The sequence below is a fragment of the Achroia grisella genome, unplaced genomic scaffold (genome assembly GCF_030625045.1).
Source record: "Achroia grisella isolate CSIRO2021 unplaced genomic scaffold, CSIRO_AGI_Agris_v1 utg980, whole genome shotgun sequence".
NCBI lineage: Eukaryota > Metazoa > Arthropoda > Insecta > Lepidoptera > Pyralidae > Achroia > Achroia grisella.
The window spans coordinates 280,380-305,799 of record NW_026713079.1 but is presented as its reverse complement, the minus strand read 5'-3'; the positions used below and the strand labels follow the sequence as shown (position 1 = coordinate 305,799).

The following is a 25,420-nucleotide window of genomic DNA, read 5'->3' as shown; positions in this document are numbered from 1 at the left end:
TCACGATAAACGTGCTGTCAAAACGTCATAATCACGTACGAACGGATACTTCATGGTACGATTTGGGACGATCGAAACGATATTCTCCGTTTTCGGGCACGATTTCGGAAAACGTTTTTCATGGTACGAATCACACGAAATATCGATCCGAAATTTCGGAGTCACTTCGTGGTAGACCTACAGGAAACTGAATTCGCTACCGATACTTTTATTGATCTCCAAATCCCGATTTTATTAGAAAAACAGTAACTAAACATTTATTTTTCCGGTGAAACACTATTCGAATTAAAAAGAAAAATAAGCACAGACTTCTTGACTTGAATGACGGATAACGTTTGTCAATCAGTTTTCTGATCTTATTTTTAATATATTTTTTTTAAATATAGTAATAAAAAGTGTTGTACTTTTATATTATCGTAATTTTAATTTTATCTTCACGATAATAAAGATACTGTTCTAAATTTAATTATGAACATAAAGTAAAATGGGCATCTCCTCAAATACAGTACTTTATTTTAACCAAATACGACCAAAAAAGTATAATTACAATGTTTTCATCAGGAAATTCACATCCATAGCTCAAAAGAAATTGGAGGTAAGCAGGCAATAATTTATATAACTTTTTTTATAACACAGGGGACAAACGAGTATGCGGCTCACCTGATGTTAAGTGATTACCGCCGCCCATGAGCACCCGCAACACCAGGGGAATTGCAAGTACGTTGTCGGCCTTTTAAAAAGGAATAAGCTCTTTTCTTGAAGGTTTCAATATCGTATCGGTTCGGAAATACCATTGCTGGAAGGTGATTCCACAATGTGGTTGTGCGAGGCAAAAAGTTTCTAGAAAACCGTACTGTGGAAGACCGCCATTCATCCAGATGATCAGGATAGGTACGGTGGCGAAACTCAGCAGTTGGTATTAATCCGAACAATTCCTCAGAACACTCCCTGTGATACATGCGGTAGAAAATGCACAGAGATGCAATATCTCGCCGCAAAGCCAATGGGTCGAGTCTGTCACATAGACGTTGATTACCAATGATTCTTGCTGCTCAGTTCTGAATGCGGTCAAATGGAAGTAGCTGGTATTGTGGTGCTCCGGCCCAGAGATGAGAACAGTATTCCATATGCGGCCGGATCTGCGCCTTGTATAATTGCAAGCGATGGGCCGCCGTGAAATACTGTCTCACTGTAGTGAGCACACCAAGCTTCTTTGAGGCTATTTTAGCCTTGTCCTCCAAATGACCGCAAAACTGAATGTCACTGGATATATCAAGGACGCCAAGGACCTCGAGATTTGGCTTCACATCAAGGAGAGAAAATAACTCTACGTATATGGCATGAAGTTATATCCTTAGAGAGAAGGGAGAGAAATTGATTAATATTGTATACAATAAGTAAGATTTATATTATATTCTTATATTAATATATAACATACATGACAGGTATTTTGTATGTAATTTCTGGGCAAAGGCTTCTCTTGCACTCATCTACTTCTCTCTCTCTCTGTCCTGAGCTAACTATGACCAATCCCTGCACAATGCATCCAGAACATCATGCTGTTTTTCCATCCACAGCTTTTATTTAAAATATTATTTATTTATTTATTTATTAAGAAACCTAAACACTCTAAATAAGTATTTGTTTCTATACATTAAGTTTTGCTAAGAATTAATTGAAAGAAAGAAATTATTCTCATTGTCGAAATTAAAACACTTGTATGTTTCATGTAAAAATAATATTTATGTACTGTCAAAAACAGGGCTACTCACCTGAAGTACCAGGTGTAACTATAGAAATCGGACTATATTGTAGCAAGAATGGTGTGTTTATTATCACACAATTTTAAGCAATAGTGAATACTATTTATGTGCTGGTAGTAAGCTGTATTGTGAGTGTTTTACCAATATACCAATGGCAGACCTCCTGTGTAAATGCAGGAGCTCTCTACACTAGCATGGTCCTGTCGGATGATAGTACACTGATACTGCACTCAAGTAAAGAGGAAAATCCAAGGATAAGAACATGTAATGTCATCTTTGTACTGGGAGAGAATCATATGCAAACATGGCAAGTAATAGAGGGTGATAGACAGCATCCTTATCATTTTCAACACACCTAAGAGCTGATGTAGAAGTTTGCTCCAGTTATTACTCACTGATACTGAAGGTACATAGCAGTACTACCTGACTTTGTCTCCAAAATTGGATAAATGAATGCTGTTTACAAGACTGGGAGTTAGTAACATGTATAACGAGTATATTTGGTCACATAGCAATCCAAAAGCTTTGACTAAGAAATCAATTCTACATCAGTAATAATAATAACCCAGGAAAATCACAATGCCATCTCATCCCCAAGCTAAGCACTCCTTGTTTTAAGGATGCTAGAAAACTGATAGAAATATTTATTTAATGCAATTTTTTTCCTATATATATATATATTCCTAGAATACACCTAGAAAGATAAACAATCATAATCACTAATACAAAGATTTGTATCATGTGAGGAAACAAAACTACGACCAGCAGAAGTAAAGTGGTGTGCTCATCTAGACACCAATACCCCTTTGATATGTGGACTGTTATAATAGAAGATATTCTTGTGGGACTAATTTCACTACCACAACATGAAAGGACAAGCTGACTGGATGACAACCTCATAGTGATTCCCATACAAAGTTATATCAATCTTGTGAGGGATAATCATATTATATACCAGTACAACAGTGTACCAGCAAGAGTATACTACAACAAGGAAGTCGCTTCATCTCCCCAGGAGGATCTCTAGACCTTTACTAGACTTCTTTTTGCATGATTATGTAAAAAATACAGTGTACAACAGAGAAGTGTGCAACATCAGAATCAGAACAAATGGCGTGCCTCGAAGCTGCCTTCAGCATGATTAGACAGCATATCCAGAAATACATTTACAAACGAACTTGTACATACAACAGCAGGAAAGACACTCCTACCCTTCAAAAGTAAGAATGACCTACCTACTTATTAAACATTAATTTGCAACAGGGATGTTACGGAGCTACGTAACCGTAATCGAAACTATCGGATATCCAATATAAAAAATATTCGTAACCATACCCAAATCCGAAATAAGTTTCGGATAATAACCGATAGCAGCGGAGCCTAAGTGAGACCTAATATAACCATTTTATTAGTTATTTGTGTTTTACTTTTGAAATTCCTTAAAAAATAATAATATCCCTAACCGAATTTGTCCGAAATTTATGGATGATCCGAAATAATCATATCTCCATCCGTATCCGAAATTTCATATCCATAACATCCCTGATTTCAATAGGATTATTCTACAATAGTCTTGTTCGAGGAGTGGCGAGTACTAGGCCAACAGGAGTAGCCAGGACTGTGAAAGGAATCACATTGAGTCATGATGGGATTAATGACCATGTAGGTTGAAACATGTTTATTTTAATGTAATAATAATAATAAATAAAAGAAAGTTTATTGTCACATCAAAGGCCCATTTGTTTTTTTTCTAATCTAATGTTTGTAAATTCTTAACTATCTAGTTAGTCTTAACTATTACAGTTACAGTCATTAAAAATTGTTAGATCTCTGTAAGTACACTTGTACACAATGTTGTATTATAGACAAATCAATTTTTTTCATCAAAATGTTCAGAATGTTGGAGCTACAGCCCATTCTGATGAATAGAGATGCAGTTTTTTTTCTAATCATGGCATAAAAGTCATCTGTTCGTGCAAGAGCGAACATGCCAGATGCACTACAGAAACGCGGCAGCCATCAACATCCTGAAACCATTGTACTGTACACGCAGGGCGTTGTATATCGCTTGTGTAGTTGACCCACAGAGCCGCCGTGTAAAGTTTGACAGTAAGCTTTAAATAAAATTAATTTAGCTTCTTTACTATACTGCGCGAATCTGTGCGCCAATATATTACACCTCTGCCAATGCTCTGCATTCTCTCTCTATGTCCATCTGCTCCTTCAGGTCCTCAGCCACATAATGTCCTAGATACTTAAAATACGCTACTCGCTTAACTGGAATACCATTGAGCAATATTTTAATGTAATGTAGAATAGTGAAAATCTTGCAATCAGTCGAAGACTATGAGCAGTTAGATAAAAATTCGTTTAGTAATTTTTGCGTGAAAGAGTAAACATCCATCCATACTCACAAACTTTGCGTTTATAATATTAGTAAGATAATATAAAATCTTTGTTACAGGAATGCTACTATATCCTCAATATACCGCTAAATTCAAAGCAAGATGTGATCCGTCAAGCTTTTCTGGACCTGGCCAAGAAATATCACCCAGACTCTGGCTCCCCGGATGCGGATATGGATAAATTTGTAGCCGTTGAGAATGCATTCCGGACGCTGACCAAACACAACAATGGCAACATGGAGGAGGCTGATAAAATTGTCTATGATATTAGAGTTAGTATCATCTTGTATTTCATTGACGACCGCTATGGTCCAAAGGTGTAGCACACCGCTTTGTTAGCTACTTTTATGCGACACACTCTTTCACACGCGTTACGGAGCCCACGCGATTCATCGCGGGAAAGAGCGCGCGCAATTGTTAGAGAAAGAATATATTTTCCAGAATCACGTTTAAGATTTTAAATTATCAATGACTCAATTATATTTTTGCTCCATAGTCAGATGTCCGCCATTTTGCAATTCTAATTAATTGTTACAAAAAGGCGGTAAAGCACGCCCGATTGAAGGACATAAGAATGTGCGTGCGGTGTTTCTAGTTCTCTTTGTCTATATTTATATGCATATTATTTCCTGCTTATTAACCTACACGCCGGAAAAAGTGTGTACAGTTAAAGGCTATTAATCAACATGACACTTTAAAATTTCAGCACACAGCGCCCCAGCACCGTCAATACCTAAGTTTCGAAGGTATCGGCTATGGTACTCCGTTCCAGCGGCAAAAGCAGTGGGCACAAACAAAAGCACAAAGAGCAGCCAGCAACGTCATGGAACACCGCATGTCTAAGGCTGTCGCTAGTGAGAATACCTTAATGAAAAAAGGCCAGTATGGACAGAAGCATGATATTAAAACAAAGTATGGATTCGATAGACTCGTAGAAGATCTAATACAGGAGTCCATGTCGAAGGGGGAATTTGAGAATTTAAGTGGCAAAGGGAAACCTTTGAAAGACCAAAACACGAATCCTTATGTGGATTTTACCACACACAAGTTGAATGAGGTTAGTTATACTATAAATCTATATCTATACATATTAGTAAAATTGGAATGTCTGTTTGTAATATTGAAATAACCGTTTTTTATTACATGCATATGAATATAAATACGGTACATACCAAAATAACATTTTTTACAATTCTTGTCTGTCTGTTGGTCTGTTTGTTCCGGCTAATCTCTGAATTGGTTGGACCTATTTTGACGGAACTTTTTTTGGCAAATAGCTGATGTAATAAGGAGTAACATAGGCTACTTTTATGTTTGAAAATTCTTTAATTTTAGAAAAATTAAATTAATTTCCACGCGGACGAACTCGCGGGAACAGCTAGTATCTAATAATAACTCAAAATAATTCACACAGCGCCATCTAGTCCCAAGCTAAACAGAGCTTGTGTATCTAACCCGCGACTTAAAAGTGAGGCGGTGTGAACACCCACATTTGTACCGTGCCATTAATCTAACCCGCGACCTTTGGAAGTGCGGCGGTGTGCTAAACTGCTAAACCATCGAGACTAAAATCTCAACCCGCAGGTGCCAAAAGAACACTGTCAGCGTTTCACATATTTAATATTAATTTAACAGTATTCACATTAAAACTGTCCAACTACTATATTTAAATTGTAACATTGTGGATTCGTTCATTCCCCGGCGCGTGTTCTGCATATGTAACAGTTGTGTGTGCTCAATGATAATGCAAATTAAACATTTATCTATCTAATCTAACTATGCCGAATTCCAAGCATACGAAGTCGCTGGAACATAACTACTATACCCCGCCCCCCTCCGATAGATCCCCCGTCCAATTCAAACGGAAATCGCAATTACGACGGTTCGAACCCTTAATGGTGCCCTAAAACTAAAGTCGTATCCGTATCAAACGGGAATTGGCCATCAGCCGCTCCATAAGTCCTTCCGTGGGTTTGAAGTGGCATCTACACTCGCCCCCCTATCATCCGGTGAAGCTGTAAAGGCCAGCTGCGGCCAACAGCATTAGAATAGTCCGAAAGAGTACAGCTCGTAATATAATGTCTTATTACAGATGCTTATCAACAACGGTTTCACACCAGAATGGATAACAATGGCCAAAGAAATAGACGAAGATATTGAGGCATTAAAGATGGAAGTAAAACGTGACAGAATGTCTCTAGGCCCTCATCCCCTGAATGTCACAGAAGAAGCCAAATGGAAGGAACTATGTGACAGCAATAGAGATTTAGCTAAATCTATTAATAACAAAATTAACACCTACAATTTAATCGTACCTTTAATAAATAAGCAAAAGTTTCACGTTGAAATTGATAGCATTTTTGAGGATGTGTTAAAGAATGGCGTTGATAGCACGAACAAGCCGATTGAAGATAAAAAGGCAGATGTAAAAAACTCAGTTATTGTTGATAATAATGAGGATTTCTTTGGCACATTCTTCAAGGCGTTAGGTGAATTGTTGACATTTAAAAAAGAGAAGAAACAATGTTAAAAGTGTCTAGAGCAATAGGTAGTGTTTATCCATGTTACCGTGAAACTTCTAATATATTTTTGAATTTTTATATTTCTATTTGCCTAAATAGTAACTGAGGTGATTAGAAATAATGCAATTGTTACATTTAGTTTTGTTAGTACATTTTTTATATACTATGTTGGCAACACATATTGTTGCATAATTTGTAAATATAAATGTGTTATATATATATACACAATACCAAATACTGAACCAATAAATTTTATACTTAAGATAAAAACGTGTTTTGTGTGTCCATTCTGAACACAACTCCTTTACCCAAAATCCCATTCCCCCCCCCCCCCCCACCCCCATTTAAGTTCAGACACCATTATTAAAAAATATTATAAATAAAGAAGAAGAATAAGTAACAAAGGCATCTGTGATAAACATAAATTAAATAAAACATCAGAAAAACGTACAAAATCTTTTATTAAAAAAACTTATGCATTATATTTTAACATTAACAATATTACACTTAGTGTAAAATTATAAACAAATCATCAATTCGCCTAATTGGAGAAGTAAACAGGAATTTTAATATAATATATAAAAAATATTACCATTAAAATTCAACATGTGATAAATAAATCAGATGTATAAAGTGGATTTACATAGACTTGTATCATATAAAACTACTTTATACATACTTATACATTGCAAAATATAAGTTCCTATTGAAATAAGAATTTTAATTGATTTGCAGTAATACAGTATAATTGCTAAAAAACAAACTATAAGATATATAAAGTAAATTTACATAAGCTTGAAAAAAATACATTGTGAAATATAAGTTCCTATTGGTATAAGAATATTAAATGATGTGTAGTTAAATGCGAAAATTATGTCTTTTACATTAATTGTTGGAAAATTTTAAAATATTTATCCTGTATATGTTAATATATATTATTTTATCTATGGTAAGGATAATGTTTGAAAAGTATTCTTTTCTTTCCATAGAGTTAGAAAATCAATTTTAACGTTTTTATAATGTAGGCATACTTAGAAAGAGACATCTAAATGAATAACACTGAATCAATTAAAAAGTAATTAACTTTTGAATTGATTCAGTGTAAATTTCTAAACTATAAAATGTAACCAAACATAATACAGTTTGTGTTATCATAATTAATTTTGTATGTATTAAATAATTATAATATATACTTACATAACTTGTCTCTGAAATAAGGCTGTACGTATTTAGGTATATTTTCACCCAAGAAAGTACCAGGAGCTACTTTAAAAAAAATTCGTGCCGTGTCTTATTTAAAAAGTTATCGACAGTTATACAATTTTCTTATTGTTTTCTTTATAAATTATACTTCTTATATAATTCGAGTATTTTCACATTATTTATATATATAATACCATATACTAATAAGAAATATATTCTTAAAATTTTGGAATGTATAAAATTATTATGACGATTTATTTATTAATAAAAAGTGTATTAATGGCACCAATAATATTCGTTATTAAATCAATTATATAATTAAAGGGATTATTTCAAACAGTCTGAGGGTTAATTACATAACCCTGTTACTAATAAATATTAATTAGTATTAATCTGTTCATTCTAGCCTTATCTTAGCCTAGCTACTCGCCCCGGCTTCGTACGAGTGTACATGTTTTATATATATAAACCTTCCTCTAGAATCACTCTATAAAAAAACCGCTTCAAAATCCGTTGTGTAGTTTTAATTAAGCATACAGAGGGACGGACAGGCAGCGACTTTGTTTTATATTATGTAATGATTTTACAAAGACATCGTGATATAGTCCAAAATGAAATAATCCCTTTCTATATAAGTTCTTGGAATACATACATAATTCTATTAAAAGTAACAATATTTATTAATATTTACACTACTATAAAAAAAACATATGACCAGAGCTTTGTTCTGTGAAAAGGATTAAAAACTAGACAAATTTAAAAAGACTATTCTGGTATTATCGCTATTAGGAAAAGATATTTATTTTAATCTATTATTGATCAATTCAAACGATAGAAATTAAATTGATATATTGTTATTGCTTTACGATTGCTGAGAATTAAAGTACAGTTATGCATCGTACCTTAGAATTTCACTGCTACCGTCAACAACAACAGGCTGTCAGAGGCAGAAGTGGGTTAAACAGCAGAAAATTTTACTGACGGTCCAAAGTGGCCACCGACGTTTATATACAGGAACGGCACCACGGATGGTAACCACATGACTCACTTATGAGGACTAAGACGTACATGCGTAAGTACGTGTGCTCGCAGCATATGCGAGGGGGTTTCACTCTTCACACTCTTCAAACCGAAATACGGCTTAGACGAGTGCTCGACGGTGGAAGTAGGTGCGAGATACGTGTGCTAATGTAGGGGGAGGGGGGCGTCATACGAGGTCTCTTGCGATTGGTCGGCGGCAGTGATAGTCCGCGGCTGATGTGAGGAGGGGGGGTGGGGCACAGCTAGGAGTACCAGACGAGTTCTCCGCGCGCGGAGAGCCGCACCCGCCCGGTGGCCAGCAGGCGGAGCGCGCGCGGGTAGGCGCGGTGTTCTGCGAGCAGCACGCGCTCGGCCAGGGACTCGCGCGTGTCTCCGCGCACCACGGCCACGCGCTCCTGCAGCACGATGGGGCCCGTGTCCATGCCCTCCTGCACAGTTACCATATGACTAGTACACTCTTGCTACCTTTGGACTACAAAATCCGGGACACTACAAGTATATTAGGCGTAATGTGGGCCGACGGCGCCATTGCTAGAAATGTGTGGTACATTGCTAGCAGATTGACTCGTATTATTCTTATTGAAAACCATAATATTTTGCCTCGTAAATTTGCCACGATGGGCTAACTGACCTGACCTCATGCTCATCTTATCATCCTCCACCGGTGTCCCGTCAACGTAAACTGTTAAAGTAACGGACTGATGCTCTTATTGCTAGCAATATACCACGTCAGGTTGACTTCCACGCGGTTCCCCCTGGAAACCATCGTGATAAATTCTTGGTGAATTTGTCACGATGGGCTAACTGACCTGACCTCATGCTCATCTTATCATCCTCCACTGGTGCCCCGCCAGCGTAAACCGTTAGAGCAGGCGGTGCACCATTACATTATCTCTTAAAAAAAAAACTGTTAACGTAGCCAGACGCACATTTACATTATTTGAAAAGAATATGAACTAAGTTTCTTGTCAGTTCTTCTCATCTCATAATCGCTCCGAACTGACATCAGATTTGACATATCACAGGAGTCTGTAATAGACTTACATGAATAAAGATATTTTGAATTTGAATTTAAAATGGAAAGTTTGCGTATAGTGTATACTAACATCAACGAAGTGCACGGTGCAGCCGCTCTCGCTGTCGCCGGCGTCGAGGCACTGTTGGTGCGCGTCGAGGCCGGGGTGGCGCGGCAGCAGCGACGGGTGGATGTTCAGCAGGCGGCCCTTCCACCTGCACCACACCACCGACACCACCGTTACAATCATCATTATTATCCCAATCACCACTCAACGATCCTAATCTCAAACCAGACACACCTTGTACTGTGAGTAGCAACTTATAGTAAGTTGCTACTCACAGTCGTCGTCACGTTGCGTCTCACCCGGAACGCCTTCAAAATAAGTGAACACAAAAACAACTAATTGTAAAAATTGCTATTTTAAAGTAACAGGCGCTTTATATTTGTTTTAGATGTACCACATTCTTTATTAATATTTCTTCTTCTACAACTCCCTTATTAATAATATACGCGAAGTTTGAGTGTGAATGGATGGTTATTACTCTTTCATGCAAAAACTACTGAATGGATTTTAATGATTTTTTTAATTACAATAATATAGCTTATACCTCAAAACAAAACATATGCTACACACTCCACGCTGCTGAAACTTCTTCGTATCAAAAAATTACAAATTTTATCTTTAAAAGTAATTAGTTGATCCATTTTTGGATTTAAATTTAAGCTCAGTTTGTCGGCGAAGATAAGGATCATTTTTAAAACTTACTCAGATACTATAGTACGTTACCTTTGCACAAATTCAGCGGACAGGATCCTCATGTAGCCAGCGAGGCAGACGATGTCAATTTTGTGAGATTCGAGCGCAGCTGAGATTGCGCGGTCGAATTCCTCGCGACTCTCGTACTTTGTGTAGTTGAATATCTGATGAATATATTTTTTATATTATTCATAATAATTTTATCAAACGCATCAAAAATTCTAAGGACTAAATTCTTATTAAATACTAGCTGTTCCCGCGACTTCGTTCGAGTGGAATTTAACTTTATTTTACTAAAATGAAAGTAGCCTAAGTCACATTTATTACATCAGGTATCTGCCAAAAAAATTCCCGTCATAATCGGTCCAGCCATTTCAGAGATTAGCCAGAACAAACAGACAGACAGACAAAAATTGTAAAAAATGTTATTTTGGTGTATATATATATATATATTCATATGCATGTAGTAAAAAACGGTTATTTCAATATTACAAACAGACGCTCCAATTTTATTTATATGTATAGATGTTCTGTAATTTATATTTTTATCGATTTATTTGTTATTTTGCTGAAGTAGATTTCATTACTTAATGTTATTCTATTTAATTATTATGTTATTAGCATGTGTGGGGCTTACCAGGGTGGGTATGCCAGCTTCCTCGGCCCGTTTGAGCGCGTAGGCGTTCTTCTTGTTGGTGACGACCAGCGCCACCTCGGAGCACATGTACTGCGCGGGGTCGCGGGTGGCGTCGATCAGCGCCTGCAGGTTGCTGCCGTTACCTGACGCCAGCACCGCCACCTGCAGGTCACATGTTCAATAATCAATGCTCAATATTTATTGCGTTAAAAATAAATAAAATGAGGTAAGATCCCGTGATTTTTACTAATTATACGCTTCAAATTTAAAACAGTATAAAGTTTTAGGAAATTATCAATATTTAGCATTATTTATAGAATAAATCACTTTAACTAAATTCTCCCCACTACAACTTCCGTCACTGTAGAGTAAAAGAGCGCGGCAGAAGGCGCACCCGTCTCTATCTCCAGAATGAATGCTGAACGCTGTGCTCGCACAGCGTTTATTATGTTAATTTTAAGATTATTTTATTAATTATTGAAGTCGACACATCTCCCAATAGTTCGTTATTTATAGTCACTAGGACTCTTTTATATATATATTGGTATTGGTCATAAATTATCTTATCTTAAATTAAGTTAGAATATATTACATATTTATTTATACTGATCATTTCAATTACACATTGTAATTGTAGAGATTTTGTTTGTTATATGGAGATTATGAGTTAGTGGTGTGAATAATACTGGTGATAAGAAATAAATATATTAATGTGTGACAAATTTAACATTATATCGTGACATCAATACCTTCTTGTTGGGCAACATGGGCATGCGCCGCGTGAATTCAACGGCTGACGCGAAGTTGTCGACGAGGACACGAGCGCCGCCGGGCGGACGAGCTTGTATGCTGCCGATGACCATTGCGCCGAACGAACGTGTTATGTTCATCACCTGTGTTTTATAAATATACAATATAATAGAATAGAGATATCCTTGGTACAAAATAGTGATGTCTGGAGTTTTGGTTGGAAGAAGCATTCATTCATAATTTTTTTACTTTACTAGCTTGTCATATAAATTAATAACGCCATAAAAAATAGGGGTTGATGATAGAAGGGTGAAAATTTAGGATTGTATGTATTTTTGTATGTTGTATCATAAAAAAATAAAAACTAAAAATTTTGTCTAAAAATTAAAAAATAAATTTAGGGGTGGACTACCCCTAACATTTAGAGGGATGAAAAACAGATGTTGGCTGATTCTCAGATCTACTCAATACGCTCACAAAACTTCATGAGAATCGGTCAAGCCGTTTCGGAGGAGTATGGGAACGAAAACTGTGACATGAGAATTTTATATATAAGATTACGATATATACAGTACATTTTTATGATACGGACAAGAGTCAACAACATCCGTTTACAAGTATTGGCAAAAACTTTTCTTTATGGCACAGAGTCATATAACATAGTAGATTACAAAAATTATATAACTTGTAAAACAGAATTTATCTACGTTTACATCCCACTGTCAAATAAAAAATAATGTAAGATCCTCCAGAAAAATTAAGTTAGTGTTGCCTAAAAGTACCTTAACCCTCTTTCAAAAAAATGTATTTTACATGGCACACAAAATATATAACACTTTACCCGCAGATCTAATATAAAAAACATTGACATATACATAATTTTAAAAATAAATTAAGCAATGGCTGTTGACACACATGTTTTTACTCTCTGGACGACTATTTCATATTACATACTAAATATTTATAAATAATAATAAAGTAATAATAATTGTAATAATGGTAATAATCTATAAATTTAAATATGTAATATTAATCTAATTGTTATAATGTAAATATTAATATATGTAATTATTAGGTTTATTAATAAAATTTGCATGCCTACTGAAAAAAGGCATATTACAGCGCAGTGTCCGCTACTGTCACTGGGGCGTTATTGTTATGTGCATATCTGTCTGTAATGCGCGCGCATAAATGACGCGCGGCACTTACTTACTTACTTGCACTTACAAGACTAAACTGTGTAAGCAGCGCGCGCATACAAGCAGTCTGTCACAAATTCATATAGTGTATATCTAAATATATGCGTTGACTCGCGCGCAAGATGACTGACATAGTGATCTATCAACGCACAGTGCGCGTTGAAACCACTGGACGGATCGGGATGAAATTTGGCATGCAAGTAGATGGCGTATGACGTAGCGCGCACATCCGTTAAAAAAGGCGGCATTTTGATTAATTCTACCCCTAAAGGCGCGTTGATACATTAACGCGCAGCGAAGCCGCGAGCAAAAGCGCGGCAGTTAATATGTTAATATACTGACGACCTCGCGTTGGTCCGCGCAGCGGGCTAGTACACGCGGCAGCTTTACGACCGATGATCGCGCGCGTTCGATTCCGCGGCACTCGGTACGCACGGCACAAACATTTGTATTCATGAGTATGATTGCGGCAGGTTGTATCGGTACTACGGTGTTTTCTATATATAATTGAGCCGAATTTACACGGAAAAAAAAATGACGCGCGGCAGGTATCTATGTATTTGTATCAGCACGTGCCAGTAGTGCGCGTTGAGCCGGGCGCGCACGGACAAGCTTTACGCGCGGCTTAACTTGGGTCTGTGTACGTACGGGGTGCACGTGCCAGTTGCGCGTTGAGCCGGGCGCGCAATCGTAGTATAAAAAACGGCAGTGCCATATAACGGAATACGTTACGCGTTGAGCGGGCGCGCACGGAGCGCGGCATGACGCGCGGCAGGTTGTCTCGGTCGTACGGGGTACAATGCCAGTAGTGCGCGTTGAGCCGATGCGCGCACGGAGCGCGAAAGTCGCGCGGCATGTCGTCGTCGGTCACGTGAACCTGCGTGCGCGTTGAGCCGGGCGCGCACACCTGTATACGCATACGGCATTTGTATCTACATATTTATATGACCATTATTTCTTCATTTTACACGTAGCGCGGCATGACGCGCGGCACTTGTACTCGCAACGTACGGATGATCTGCATTACTAATTTATTGAGCCGCGCGCGCACCGAAAGAGGAACAGTAGCGGCGGCAAGGAGTGCACGTGCTACGTACGGGGTCAGACCAGTACGTGCGCGTTGAGCCGTGCGCGCACGGAGCGCGGCAATCAGGCGACGGTACGTACGGGGTGCAGGTGCCAGTAGTGCGCGTTGTGTCCGTACGTACGGGGTGCAGGTGCCAGTAGTGCGCGTTGTCTCGGTACGTACGGGGTGCACGTGCCAGTAGTGCGCGTTGAGCCGGGCGCGCACGGAGCGCGGCATGACGCGCGGCAGGTTGTCTCGGTACGTACGGGGTGCACGTGCCAGTAGTGCGCGTTGAGCCGCGCGCGCACGGAGCGCGGCATGACGCGCGGCAGGTTGTCTCGGTACGTACGGGGTGCACGTGCCAGTAGTGCGCGCGTTGAGCCGGGCGCGCACGGAGCGCGGCATGACGCGCGGCAGGTTGTCTCGGTACGTACGGGGTGCACGTGCCAGTAGTGCGCGTAGTGCGCGTTGAGCCGCGCGCGCACGGAGCGCGGCATGACGCGCGGCAGGTTGTCTCGGTACGTACGGGGTGCACGTGCCAGTAGTGCGCGTTGAGCCGGGCGCGCACGGAGCGCGGCATGACGCGCGGCAGGTTGTCTCGGTACGTACGGGGTGCACGTGCCAGTAGTGCGCGTTGAGCCGCGCGCGCACGGAGCGCGGCATGACGCGCGGCAGGTTGTCTCGGTACGTACGGGGTGCACGTGCCAGTAGTGCGCGTTGAGCCGCGCGCGCACGGAGCGCGGCATGACGCGCGGCAGGTTGTCTCGGTACGTACGGGGTGCACGTGCCAGTAGTGCGCGTTGTCTCGCGCGCGCACGGGGTGCATGACGCGCGTGCGCGTTGTCTCGGTACGTACGGGGTGCACGTGCCAGTAGTGCGCGTTGTCTCGGTACGTACGGGGGTGCACGTGCCAGTAGTGCGCGTTGAGCCGCGCGCGCACGGAGCGCGGCATGACGCGCGGCAGGTTGTCTCGGTACGTACGGGGTGCACGTGCCAGTAGTGCGCGTTGAGCCGCGCGCGCACGGAGCGCGGCATGACGCGCGGCAGGTTGTCTCGGTACGTACGGGGTGCACGTGCCAGTAGTGCGCGTTGAGCCGCGCGCGCACGGAGCGCGGCATGACGCGCGGCAGGTTGTCGAGGAGTCCGCCGCCGGTGATGTGCGCCAGCGCCTTGACTCGTCCCCCGCGCAGGGCCGGCAGTACGCTGCGCACGTAGATCCGCGTCGGCTTGATCAGTTCTTCGCCTGCGCACCACAATTGTCATCTCAGTTTTGGTCACGACTCAATCCCTACTTTTCTACAATTATAGAATCTTAAACCTGTGTCGACTGCCAGAATGTAACAATACAGTGTTAATATAACGTTATTAAAATATAAAATTATTTGCCCACAGAAATTAGTAATATTTAAATTATCAGGCTCGAAGGACCAAAGTTGTATTTGTATTCCGATCGATGTGGCAGACAATACTAGAAATTAACGTATTACAATACTAGAAAGTATAGTAATATAATATTTTGTGGCTCTCTCTCTCTTCCCAATTATTACAAGAATCTTTATAACCTTACATAAAACATATATACATTCTGATTATAATAATATTGATACGAAAAACTACATTCCACGACTTACCTAAAGTAAGCCCTTCTTTGCTAAACGGTGCTTTGTCGTCGAGCGTGAGACCAAGTTTCTTCATCAGCTTGTGTATTAAACTGAAGCCGTTGCTGTGTACACCGTTGGACGGTAGTCCTATTATGATATCGCCAACCTGAAAATAAATAATAATAATATTATATACATTAGAATAATAAATACGGTTTCGGTTCCACATTTTCAATACTAGATAAAAATTTCGGTGTAACTTCTTTTGTCATTTACATGTACAAAAATGTGTGCTATTTTGATGAGCAACCATACCATTAGTTTTTTTCTTTTTTGTTGTGCATAGCGTGCGTGTCGTGTATAGTGTGTTGCGTGCGTGTCGTGTATAGTGTGTAGCGTGCGTGACGTGTGTTGTGTGTAGCGCGAGTGTTGTGCATATCGTGCGTATTATGTAGCGTATAGTGTGTAGCGTGCGTACCGTGATGTCGTTGATCTTGGGCAGGATGCGGTCCCGCTCGACGACGCCCAGCGCGAACCCCGCCACGTCGTACACGCCCGCCGGGTACATGCCCGGCATCTCCGCCGTCTCGCCGCCTGAGGAACCATGACATTACACTATTAGCTTCTTTCAGGTACGGCAGGCTTCATTAATACAGCCGCGTCATATAGTCAGTAGAGATTGGCTTTATCGTATCAGAATTTCACAGGATTTAAATAAACAAATGCAGCACGTGAGAGTGAGAGGAGTGGAGCGTGCCAGCGAGAATACCGATGAGTCTAGCTCTAGCTAGCAAACGCTCACACGCCATGTAGTCCAGGAAGGTGAGCGGCGCGGCGCCGTTGAGAGAGAGTGAGAGGAGTGGAGTGTGAGCGAGAGTACCGATGAGGGCGGCGCCGGCGTGGCGGCAGCCCACCACGGCGGCGGCCACGTGCATACGCCACGCGAAGTGTCCAGGAAGGTGAGCGGCGCGGCGCCGTTGAGAGAGAGTGAGAGGTGTGGAGCGGGGAGTACCGATGAGGGCGGCGCCGGCGTGGCGGCAGCCGTCGGCCACGCCCGCCACCACGGCGGCGGCCACGTGCAGCTGCAGCCGCCCGCACGCGAAATAGTCCAGGAAGGTGAGCGGCGCGGCGCCGTTGAGAGAGAGTGAGAGGAGTGGAGTGTGAGCGAGAGTACCGATGAGGGCGGCGCCGGCGTGGCGGCAGCCGTCGGCCACGCCCGCCACCACGGCGGCGGCCACGTGCAGCTGCAGCCGCCCGCACGCGAAGTAGTCCAGGAAGGTGAGCGGCGCGGCGCCGTTGAGAGAGAGTGAGAGGAGTGGAGTGTGAGCGAGAGTACCGATGAGGGCGGCGCCGGCGTGGCGGCAGCCGTCGGCCACGCCCGCCACCACGGCGGCGGCCACGTGCAGCTGCAGCCGCCCGCACGCGAAGTAGTCCAGGAAGGTGAGCGGCGCGGCGCCGTTGCAGAGGATGTCGTTGACGCACATGGCCACCAGGTCCACGCCGATGGTGCCGTGCTCGTTCATCTTCTGCGCGATCCGCAGCTTCGTGCCCACGCCGTCCGCCGCCAGCACCAGCACCGGGTCCTGAGTAGTGAACAAGTGAAAAATAATCATTGTAGCGGATTCGATATACCAGTAGTGTTGTAGTTGGTTTGAGTTTAGATGTTCACAAGAGGAAAATATAAATTTTAACCGACCACAACACATCTTCAGTATCAAACTCTATGACTGCACTGATTATTTTTATTTTCAACAAAAGAAAATATTCTTAACTTCTAAGAATTTAGTCGTGCTCAGTGGTCTAGAGACCATCGCCTGTAGCGTCGTACAGTATTTCGCAACATTTCATATCATACCAAAAGTCAGTTCACATTTAGTAATCATAAAAATCATTAACGAATTTTATCATCAGTATCTATTTTATTCAATTTATCGGATACTTTTTATAAATTCAGCCCGAACAATTGGTCCTTCGAGCCGGATCTTAACCAGCTACCTATGGATCGCCGCCTTACTGACGGTCATAGGTTCGATTTCATACGACACAAACATTTGTATTCATGAGTATACTTCTTGAAAAATATTATTTTTATATTTCCTAACTTATATTTTTGAGGCAAAGGCGTGTATACGCGTACATATATTTTAACCAAGTTAATATGCTGGACCTACCACAAAAATTACTTAAATTAGACTACTTATATATAGTAAATAAATTTATATAATTACCTTGTACTCTTGTTCAATTGCCTTCAACTGGAAGCAACCCCCGAACCCGCCGAGGCCGCCTATCACACCTGACCGCGTGGTCGACCTGAATCCCAATTATACAAATTCATTATAAAAAAACACCACTACATATGTATGTATGTACTATCTGACCCCGCAAACGTTGTTTTACTATATAAATTAAAATCGCTATTAAAAAGGAGGGGTTGATTGTAGAAGGGTGAACATTTAGGGTTATATGTATTTTTAAAGCCACATTATAAACACAAAAAAATAAAATAATGTTACAAAATAATATAATAATATAACTATTAAAAAAAAATGTTAATCACTTAGGGGTATGAAAAATAGATAGCCGATTCCCTCTGTATTGAATATGCATATAAAATTTCATAAAAAATAGGTCAATCATTTTCGTTTTTTGAGGAGTATGGTAATTAACATTCTGATACGAGAATTTTCAAATTCTAAATTCTTTATTTAGGTAACTCAATTTTTACTACGGTTGTGCCTGTGCAGTAGTGCTAGGAGGCTCCACTTTTCCATCGCTTATATCATACATAACTGTTGATTTCGACCATATGCAGATTGTGTTAAGGCTGCATTTATTTTGTCTTGGGAGAAGTGGAATTTTGTTTTGAAATTATAATAAAATGACGTTGACGTGTATTTTGGCGACTGATTGAAATATACACAAACGGTGGCCGGCCGGCAGATACGTACACATCTATAGCTACTGTACATCCCAACACTAAACTCTGGACTACTACTGCGTCCTCAGATGATAATAAATAAATAAAACAACCAAATTAACAAACTTATACAGCTACATTCCTAATAGACAAACCAATATTTTTTGTAAAACGTTTCTAATTTATTATATTTATTTATATAATTTAATTTTAAATGCACACACTATAGGAGTATGTGTGTGTGTGTATGCGTGCGTACATATGTACCTGGCGAGCGGCTTGATGAGCGATACTAGCGAGTCTCCGGCCTCGATGTCTACGCCGCTGTCCTTGTAGGAGAGCGGGCGCGGAGCCCGGGCCGCGGTCCAGGTCGCCGCCAGAGGCTTCAGCGCGGACAGGAACCCCGATACCTCCGTCTGCGGACCGCCTGCCAACACACGGATAATACTCTCACTACTCAGGCTCACAAGATCACCTTTTTTTTCCTTAAAATTAATGCAGCGCCATCTAGTCCCAAGGTAAGCAGAGCTCGTGTTATTGGTACTAGATAACTAATATAAATATGTACATATATATGTTTTTTTTTGTAAATACATACATACATAATATATATAGAAAACGTACGAGAAATCGAACCATGACCATCAGAAGTAAGCGGTGTGCTAAATCGCTAGACTACCGAGGAGGTTGATTCCAATATTTCTATTTCAAAATAAATATTATTATTGTGTATTTTCAACTATACCTAAGACCGTTGTATACACTAAAGTGTATTAGTTTATTAGTACCCTTAATACCTAAGTATTCTCAACTATACTTAAGGCCGTTGTATACACTAAAAAGTGTATTAGTTTATTAGTACCCTTAATAACTAAGTATTCTCAACTATACTTAAGACAGTTGTATACACTAAAAAGTGTATTAGTATATTAGTACCCTTAATACTTAAGTATTCTCAACTATACCTAAGACCTTTGTATACACTAAAAACTGTTTCAGTTTATTAGTACCCTTAGCATTTTAGTATTTTCAACTATACCTAAGGGTCCTATTTCTTCGACGGTGCCGATGACTGCGAGGTCTTCTCCCACCAGCAGCTGAAGTTCGCTCAAGTGCTGTGGGTCCGCTATGAGGACCATTCCCACACCGCAGTTGAATGTTCGCAACATCTCGTACTCTGACACTTGTCCTGAAAACATTACAGGATAAGAGGCATCTTATAGAGCAAGATCCCAGGGCTCCTAGATATTACTTATTTTCTGAATAATAAAACAGGTGGGATAGAGTAGTTTAGTATATACTTCAAAATTATGCTCGCTAGGTCGGGATGAGGGTCAGTTTATCGGTACGTTATGTATATTTCATTTATACCACGTAGGGGGCAAACAAGCATACAGGCCATCTAATGGTAAACGGTTACCGTAGCCTATGGACGCCTGAAACACCAGGGGTGTCACGTGCGCGTTGCTGACCCTTAAGAAACCTTAACATACCCTTCATAAAAAACCCCCATGCTGTGTAAAAGTACATGGATTCAGTTTTAACGTACCTGTAGTACTTAAAAACAGGACCTACTTTTCTTAAAATCCGAGTCCTAATTTTTATATATGTTTAAACAATGTTGATAATTAACACTGCCATAACCTCATGTTGGCAGTAATTTCTGCCAGACACTCTAAAGCTTACAAAAAAACATTTTACTTAAATTGACAGAATGTAAGTAAAATTATGTTTTTTTTTTATATATATATATATGACATTTTGAGAACCATGTTAATACTTTTTGTAAGCAGAAAGACCAATCCTAGAGGCAAAAGGTCTTCCAGACACTATTGAATTGATGATGTGGGTATGACCGTGAGCATGATCATGAGGTTGGCTTTATAATTGTAATTGGTCTAATAAAAGTTTTTCGTAAACTAGTAACCAACTCTTGTCAGCCACGGCCAACAACATTCGTCAGAAAAAAATATGTCCTTCATAATGTTGGGGCACTCGATACGATACGACGAACTAATTAACAACATTATTGAAGGAAAAATAGATGGAAAGAGAGGAAGGGGAAGACCAAGACACAGCTATATCAAGCAAGTAAAAGAAAAAGTTGGAGTCGTATCGTATCAACAGCTAAAAGGACTGATGGAAGATCGTGGAAGGTGGCGGGAGCTCCACCGACAAGAGCACAGCTCTTAAATTATGAATGAATGAACAGATTTTGAACTTTACCTTTAGCCTGAAGCCAAGCGAAAATAGGTTTGATATTAAATTTCGTAGCATCCAGTTTGACCTTCAGATGTGGTGGTAGTATCCTGGGGATGTTCTCGAGTAGTCCGCCGCCAGTGATGTGAGCGAGACCTTTGATTAGATCTTTCTTGATGGCCGGCAATAGGGCTTTCACGTATATCCCGGTAGGGGTAAGGAACTCTTCCCCGAGAGATTTGTTATTGGTGCTAAAAGGGGCTGGATCGGTGTATCTGAAAAAAAAAAAAGAAATACTGTTTCAAATAGCGACCCATCAGTATTTCGCCCTTGCATTATTATCCTAGCTATTTTTTTATTTTTTTTTTTGTTTAAAACTATGACTACTAGTTGTAGTAAAGGTGTGCACGAGGTCCGTACAATGGACTGCGGCACACTCACCGCAGGTTGTTCTCGGCCATGATCTTCTGCACGAGGCTGTACCCGTTGCTGTGTGCGCCGGTGGCCGGCAGCCCCAGCACGAGGTCCGTACAATGGACTGCGGCACACTCACCGCAGGTTGTTCTCGGCCATGATCTTCTGCACGAGGCTGTACCCGTTGCTGTGTGCGCCGGTGGCCGGCAGCCCCGGCACGAGGTCCGTACAATGGACTGCGGCACACTCACCGCAGGTTGTTCTCGGCCATGATCTTCTGCACGAGGCTGTACCCGTTGGATGATCTTCTGCACGAGGCTGTACCCGTTGCTGTGTGCGCCGGTGGCCGGCAGCCCCGGCACGAGGTCCGTACAATGGACTGCGGCACACTCACCGCAGGTTGTTCTCGGCCATGATCTTCTGCACGAGGCTGTACCCGTTGCTGTGTGCGCCGGTGGCCGGCAGCCCCGGCACGAGGTCCGTACAATGGACTGCGGCACACTCACCGCAGGTTGTTCTCGGCCATGATCTTCTGCACGAGGCTGTACCCGTTGCTGTGTGCGCCGGTGGCCGGCAGCCCCAGCACGAGGTCCGTACAATGGACTGCGGCACACTCACCGCAGGTTGTTCTCGGCCATGATCTTCTGCACGAGGCTGTACCCGTTGCTGTGTGCGCCGGTGGCCGGCAGCCCCGGCACGAGGTCCGTACAATGGACTGCGGCACACTCACCGCAGGTTGTTCTCGGCCATGATCTTCTGCACGAGGCTGTACCCGTTGCTGTGTGCGCCGGTGGCCGGCAGCCCCAGCACGAGGTCCCAATGGACTGCGGCAGCAGGTTGTTCTCGGCCATGATCTTCTGCACGAGGCTGTACCCGTTGCTGTGTGCGCCGGTGGCCGGCAGCCCCAGCACGAGGTCCGCCGTGCGCATGCGCTGTGCGCGCGGTAGTTGCCGCGCGCCGTCGACGACGCCCACCGCGAACCCCGCGAGGTCGTACTTGCCCGCCTCGTACATCGACGGCATCTCCGCCGTCTCGCCACCTACCACCCACCGACGATATTTATTTTTAAAGTGATACTTCTATATAGACACACCCCGTAAATAGAAACACCCCGTATAAGGATTTTTAGTCACGAAAAAGCGTCATCGTCGCGTGGAGGGGATATATCGCGTTGTGAGAGAAAGAAAGGCCGGTGACGGCGGAAAGAGGCCAGGCGCGCGGGGGGTGGAGAGCGGTTAGTCCGCTAGTCTCGACAGCGCGTACTCAGCCAACTTGTCCGTTAATGTTTCACTTCTACCATGTCTCCCAGCATACATTCCTTTTTTTAATTTCCCCATGGTATTAATAAGTACATACAGAGCTGGTTGCTAAAGAAGCAACAATCAGATAAGATACATGTGACCAAAAAGCGGAGGCTCAAATGGTCTGCTGGAGTTACGCTTGTAGACGAGGTGCCAAACCATTACTTGCGAGGAACATTGAAATTAAGACCTATCCAGGATAGGACTGAGTCCAGATTACGTCGGAACGGTCTCATGACATGAGAAGGACAGAAGACTAAAAAGATAACTATGATTAAAAAGGTACTAAACGGTCAGAAACAAAAGAAGCGTGGAAGACTCGTGAAAATTTAGACCCAATGACGATCCAGAAATGAATACTCTGTAGACGCATGATTAGGAGAGCCGACTCCAATTAAGATGGTATAAAGCCGGGAGAGATATTAATACTTTTGTACATAGCACGGCTCAATAGCTGTCTACACACGTGCAGAGCGCACGTGTAAACGTGTTTAAGCGTAAATTGGTTTTCACGCAGAAAATAATGTAACGAAGAGAACGAACAAAACCGCGTCCGTTGTCTACGCACGCGTTCTCAATTGTGCGTGCTTTAATGCGTCATTATAATAATTATTTACTATTTCAAAATGGCGGAGATCTCGCGTCTTCGACTAACATATGACGATGTACTCTTGAATGAAAATCCTAACACTCAGAATCTATTACCAGGCAGGTTAAACCGTGTTGAGATATCGTTAGGTAGCTTTAATTTTCGGGTCATACAATACAAACTCAAGCATAATACTAAGATCACGGAGATCAATTTTCATTACGAAATAAACAAATGCGTACATTTCACCAAATATCTTACAGCTAGATCACAGAATTTTGAACTTTATTACTTACCCAAGAGAGCACATCCGGACAACATGCAAGCATCAGCGATGCCGCGGACGATGGTGGTAGCAACATCGACCTGCAGCCGTCCGCAGGCCATATAGTCTAAGAACGCGAAAGGCTCGGCGCCGGCGCATAGGATATCGTTAACGCACATCGCCACCAGATCTTGGCCTAGGGTGTCGTATTTGTTCATTATTTCAGCGATCTGAGAACAGAATAATGAAATAACTTGTTAGCACAGAACGGCTGAACGGTCAACAAAGACGGCCTCAGTGATCTAGTGCGAGGATTAAGTATTTAATGATAATATCCATGGAGAAATACACACAGCACCCATTCACTAAAAATTCGGGGTTAGGGGATTGTTGGTAATGTGAACCAATAACCCCATTACTGACAATATACCATGTATACTCTTACATAGTACCCTAAAAACCATCGTGATAAATTCATGGTGAATTTACCACGATGGGCTAACTGACCTGATCATGCTAATCATATTATCCTTCACTAGTGCCCCATCATCGCAAAATGGTAGCGCAAGCGGGGGAACCATTCCATTATCATCCATTAAAAAAAAACATACAGCGTCATCTAGCTCATGTTAAATAGAGCATGTATTATGGGTACCAGACAACTGATATAAATAATTATATACATTTTATTATTGTAAATACATACATAATATACATAGAAAACAACCAGATACAAACAAACATACTCATGAATACAAATGTTTGTACTTTTCGAGGAATCAAACCCATGACCATTAGGAGGAAAGCGGCTAAACCGCTAGACCATCAAGGCTGTCAGATAAATATAATATTACCTTCAGTTTGGTGCCGACCCCATCAGTTCCCTGTACGAGCACGGGGTCCTTCAAGCTGGGGTCCATGGCGGACAACTGGAACAACCCACTGTAGCACCCCAACCGACCCAAAACTCCTCGTCTATGGGTGGCAGTTGCTAGTGGTTCTATTTCACGGACCAGTGTCGCTGCAGCATCAATATCCACTCCACTTTGCAAGTATGACAGACCGTTGATTCTGGTAACAAATTTTTTGTTTGTATTCTCTTATTGTAAAGTAAAAAAAAATGGAGTTCATGGACCATAGTTATATAAAGGAGGAGTCAAGAGTCTCCATTCTCAGCTTGGATATATGAGACGAATTATGAATATGAATACAGTATTTTTTTCGGACTACTCTAATGCTGGCCGCAGCTGGCCTTTACAGCTTCACCGGTTGATAGGAGGCGAGAGCAGATAGCGCTCTAAACCCGAGGAAGGACTTATGAAACGGCTAAAAGCTAACTCCCACCTGACAGATACGACTTTAGGCTGAGGGCACTGTTAGGGGTTCGAACTTGCGCTTACGCCGTCGTAATTTCGATCCCTGTTTGAATTGGATGGAGATCGATCGGAGGAGATGAATACAGTAATAATTATTTTTATGTTAGAGTTAAAAAAGTATGTCAATAATTATAATAATAATCTCAGGACAATTCACACAGCGCCATCTAGACCCAAGTTAAGCTAGTTAAAGCTTGTGTTATGGGTACTAGATAACAGATACATATATATATATTTGTAAATACATAAATATTATACATAGAAAACACCCAGACCGATATAAACAATCATACTCATGAATACAAATGTTTGTGCCGTGCGAGGACCCGCGACCATCGGTCGTAAAGCGGTGTGCTAGACCGCTAGACCACCGAGGTCTTCTAGCGGTAATATA

General features: G+C 41.5%; 2 protein-coding genes across 2 annotated transcripts in view; one reads left to right on the top strand and one right to left on the bottom strand.

The window, feature by feature from the left end:
- The first annotated feature begins 375 nt into the window (after nucleotides 1-375).
- LOC131854378 (dnaJ homolog subfamily C member 28) lies at nucleotides 376-6,855 on the top strand. Its single transcript, XM_059205494.1, has 4 exons — nucleotides 376-595; nucleotides 4,228-4,440; nucleotides 4,875-5,225; nucleotides 6,261-6,855. The coding sequence occupies exons 1-4, from the start codon at nucleotides 485-487 to the stop codon at nucleotides 6,696-6,698; spliced, it is 1,113 nt and encodes a 370-aa protein (XP_059061477.1). The 5' UTR covers nucleotides 376-484; the 3' UTR covers nucleotides 6,699-6,855.
- A 2,310-nt stretch (nucleotides 6,856-9,165) lies between these two features.
- LOC131854379 (trifunctional purine biosynthetic protein adenosine-3) overlaps nucleotides 9,166-25,420 on the bottom strand; it is a 42,019-nt gene continuing 25,764 nt past the window's right edge. The window contains exons 8-24 of the mRNA XM_059205495.1: nucleotides 24,505-24,721; nucleotides 23,682-23,880; nucleotides 22,291-22,534; nucleotides 21,109-21,356; nucleotides 19,922-20,071; nucleotides 19,150-19,309; nucleotides 18,191-18,275; nucleotides 17,299-17,545; nucleotides 16,441-16,556; nucleotides 15,993-16,128; nucleotides 15,402-15,604; nucleotides 14,136-14,172; nucleotides 12,096-12,280; nucleotides 11,347-11,508; nucleotides 10,740-10,873; nucleotides 10,041-10,164; nucleotides 9,166-9,362 (exon numbers count right to left, since the gene is read on the bottom strand). Coding sequence (XP_059061478.1) covers nucleotides 9,177-9,362; nucleotides 10,041-10,164; nucleotides 10,740-10,873; nucleotides 11,347-11,508; nucleotides 12,096-12,280; nucleotides 14,136-14,172; nucleotides 15,402-15,604; nucleotides 15,993-16,128; nucleotides 16,441-16,556; nucleotides 17,299-17,545; nucleotides 18,191-18,275; nucleotides 19,150-19,309; nucleotides 19,922-20,071; nucleotides 21,109-21,356; nucleotides 22,291-22,534; nucleotides 23,682-23,880; nucleotides 24,505-24,721 — 2,833 coding nt within the window. The 3' untranslated portion in view covers nucleotides 9,166-9,176. The remainder of the gene's footprint in view (nucleotides 9,363-10,040; nucleotides 10,165-10,739; nucleotides 10,874-11,346; nucleotides 11,509-12,095; nucleotides 12,281-14,135; nucleotides 14,173-15,401; nucleotides 15,605-15,992; nucleotides 16,129-16,440; nucleotides 16,557-17,298; nucleotides 17,546-18,190; nucleotides 18,276-19,149; nucleotides 19,310-19,921; nucleotides 20,072-21,108; nucleotides 21,357-22,290; nucleotides 22,535-23,681; nucleotides 23,881-24,504; nucleotides 24,722-25,420) is intronic.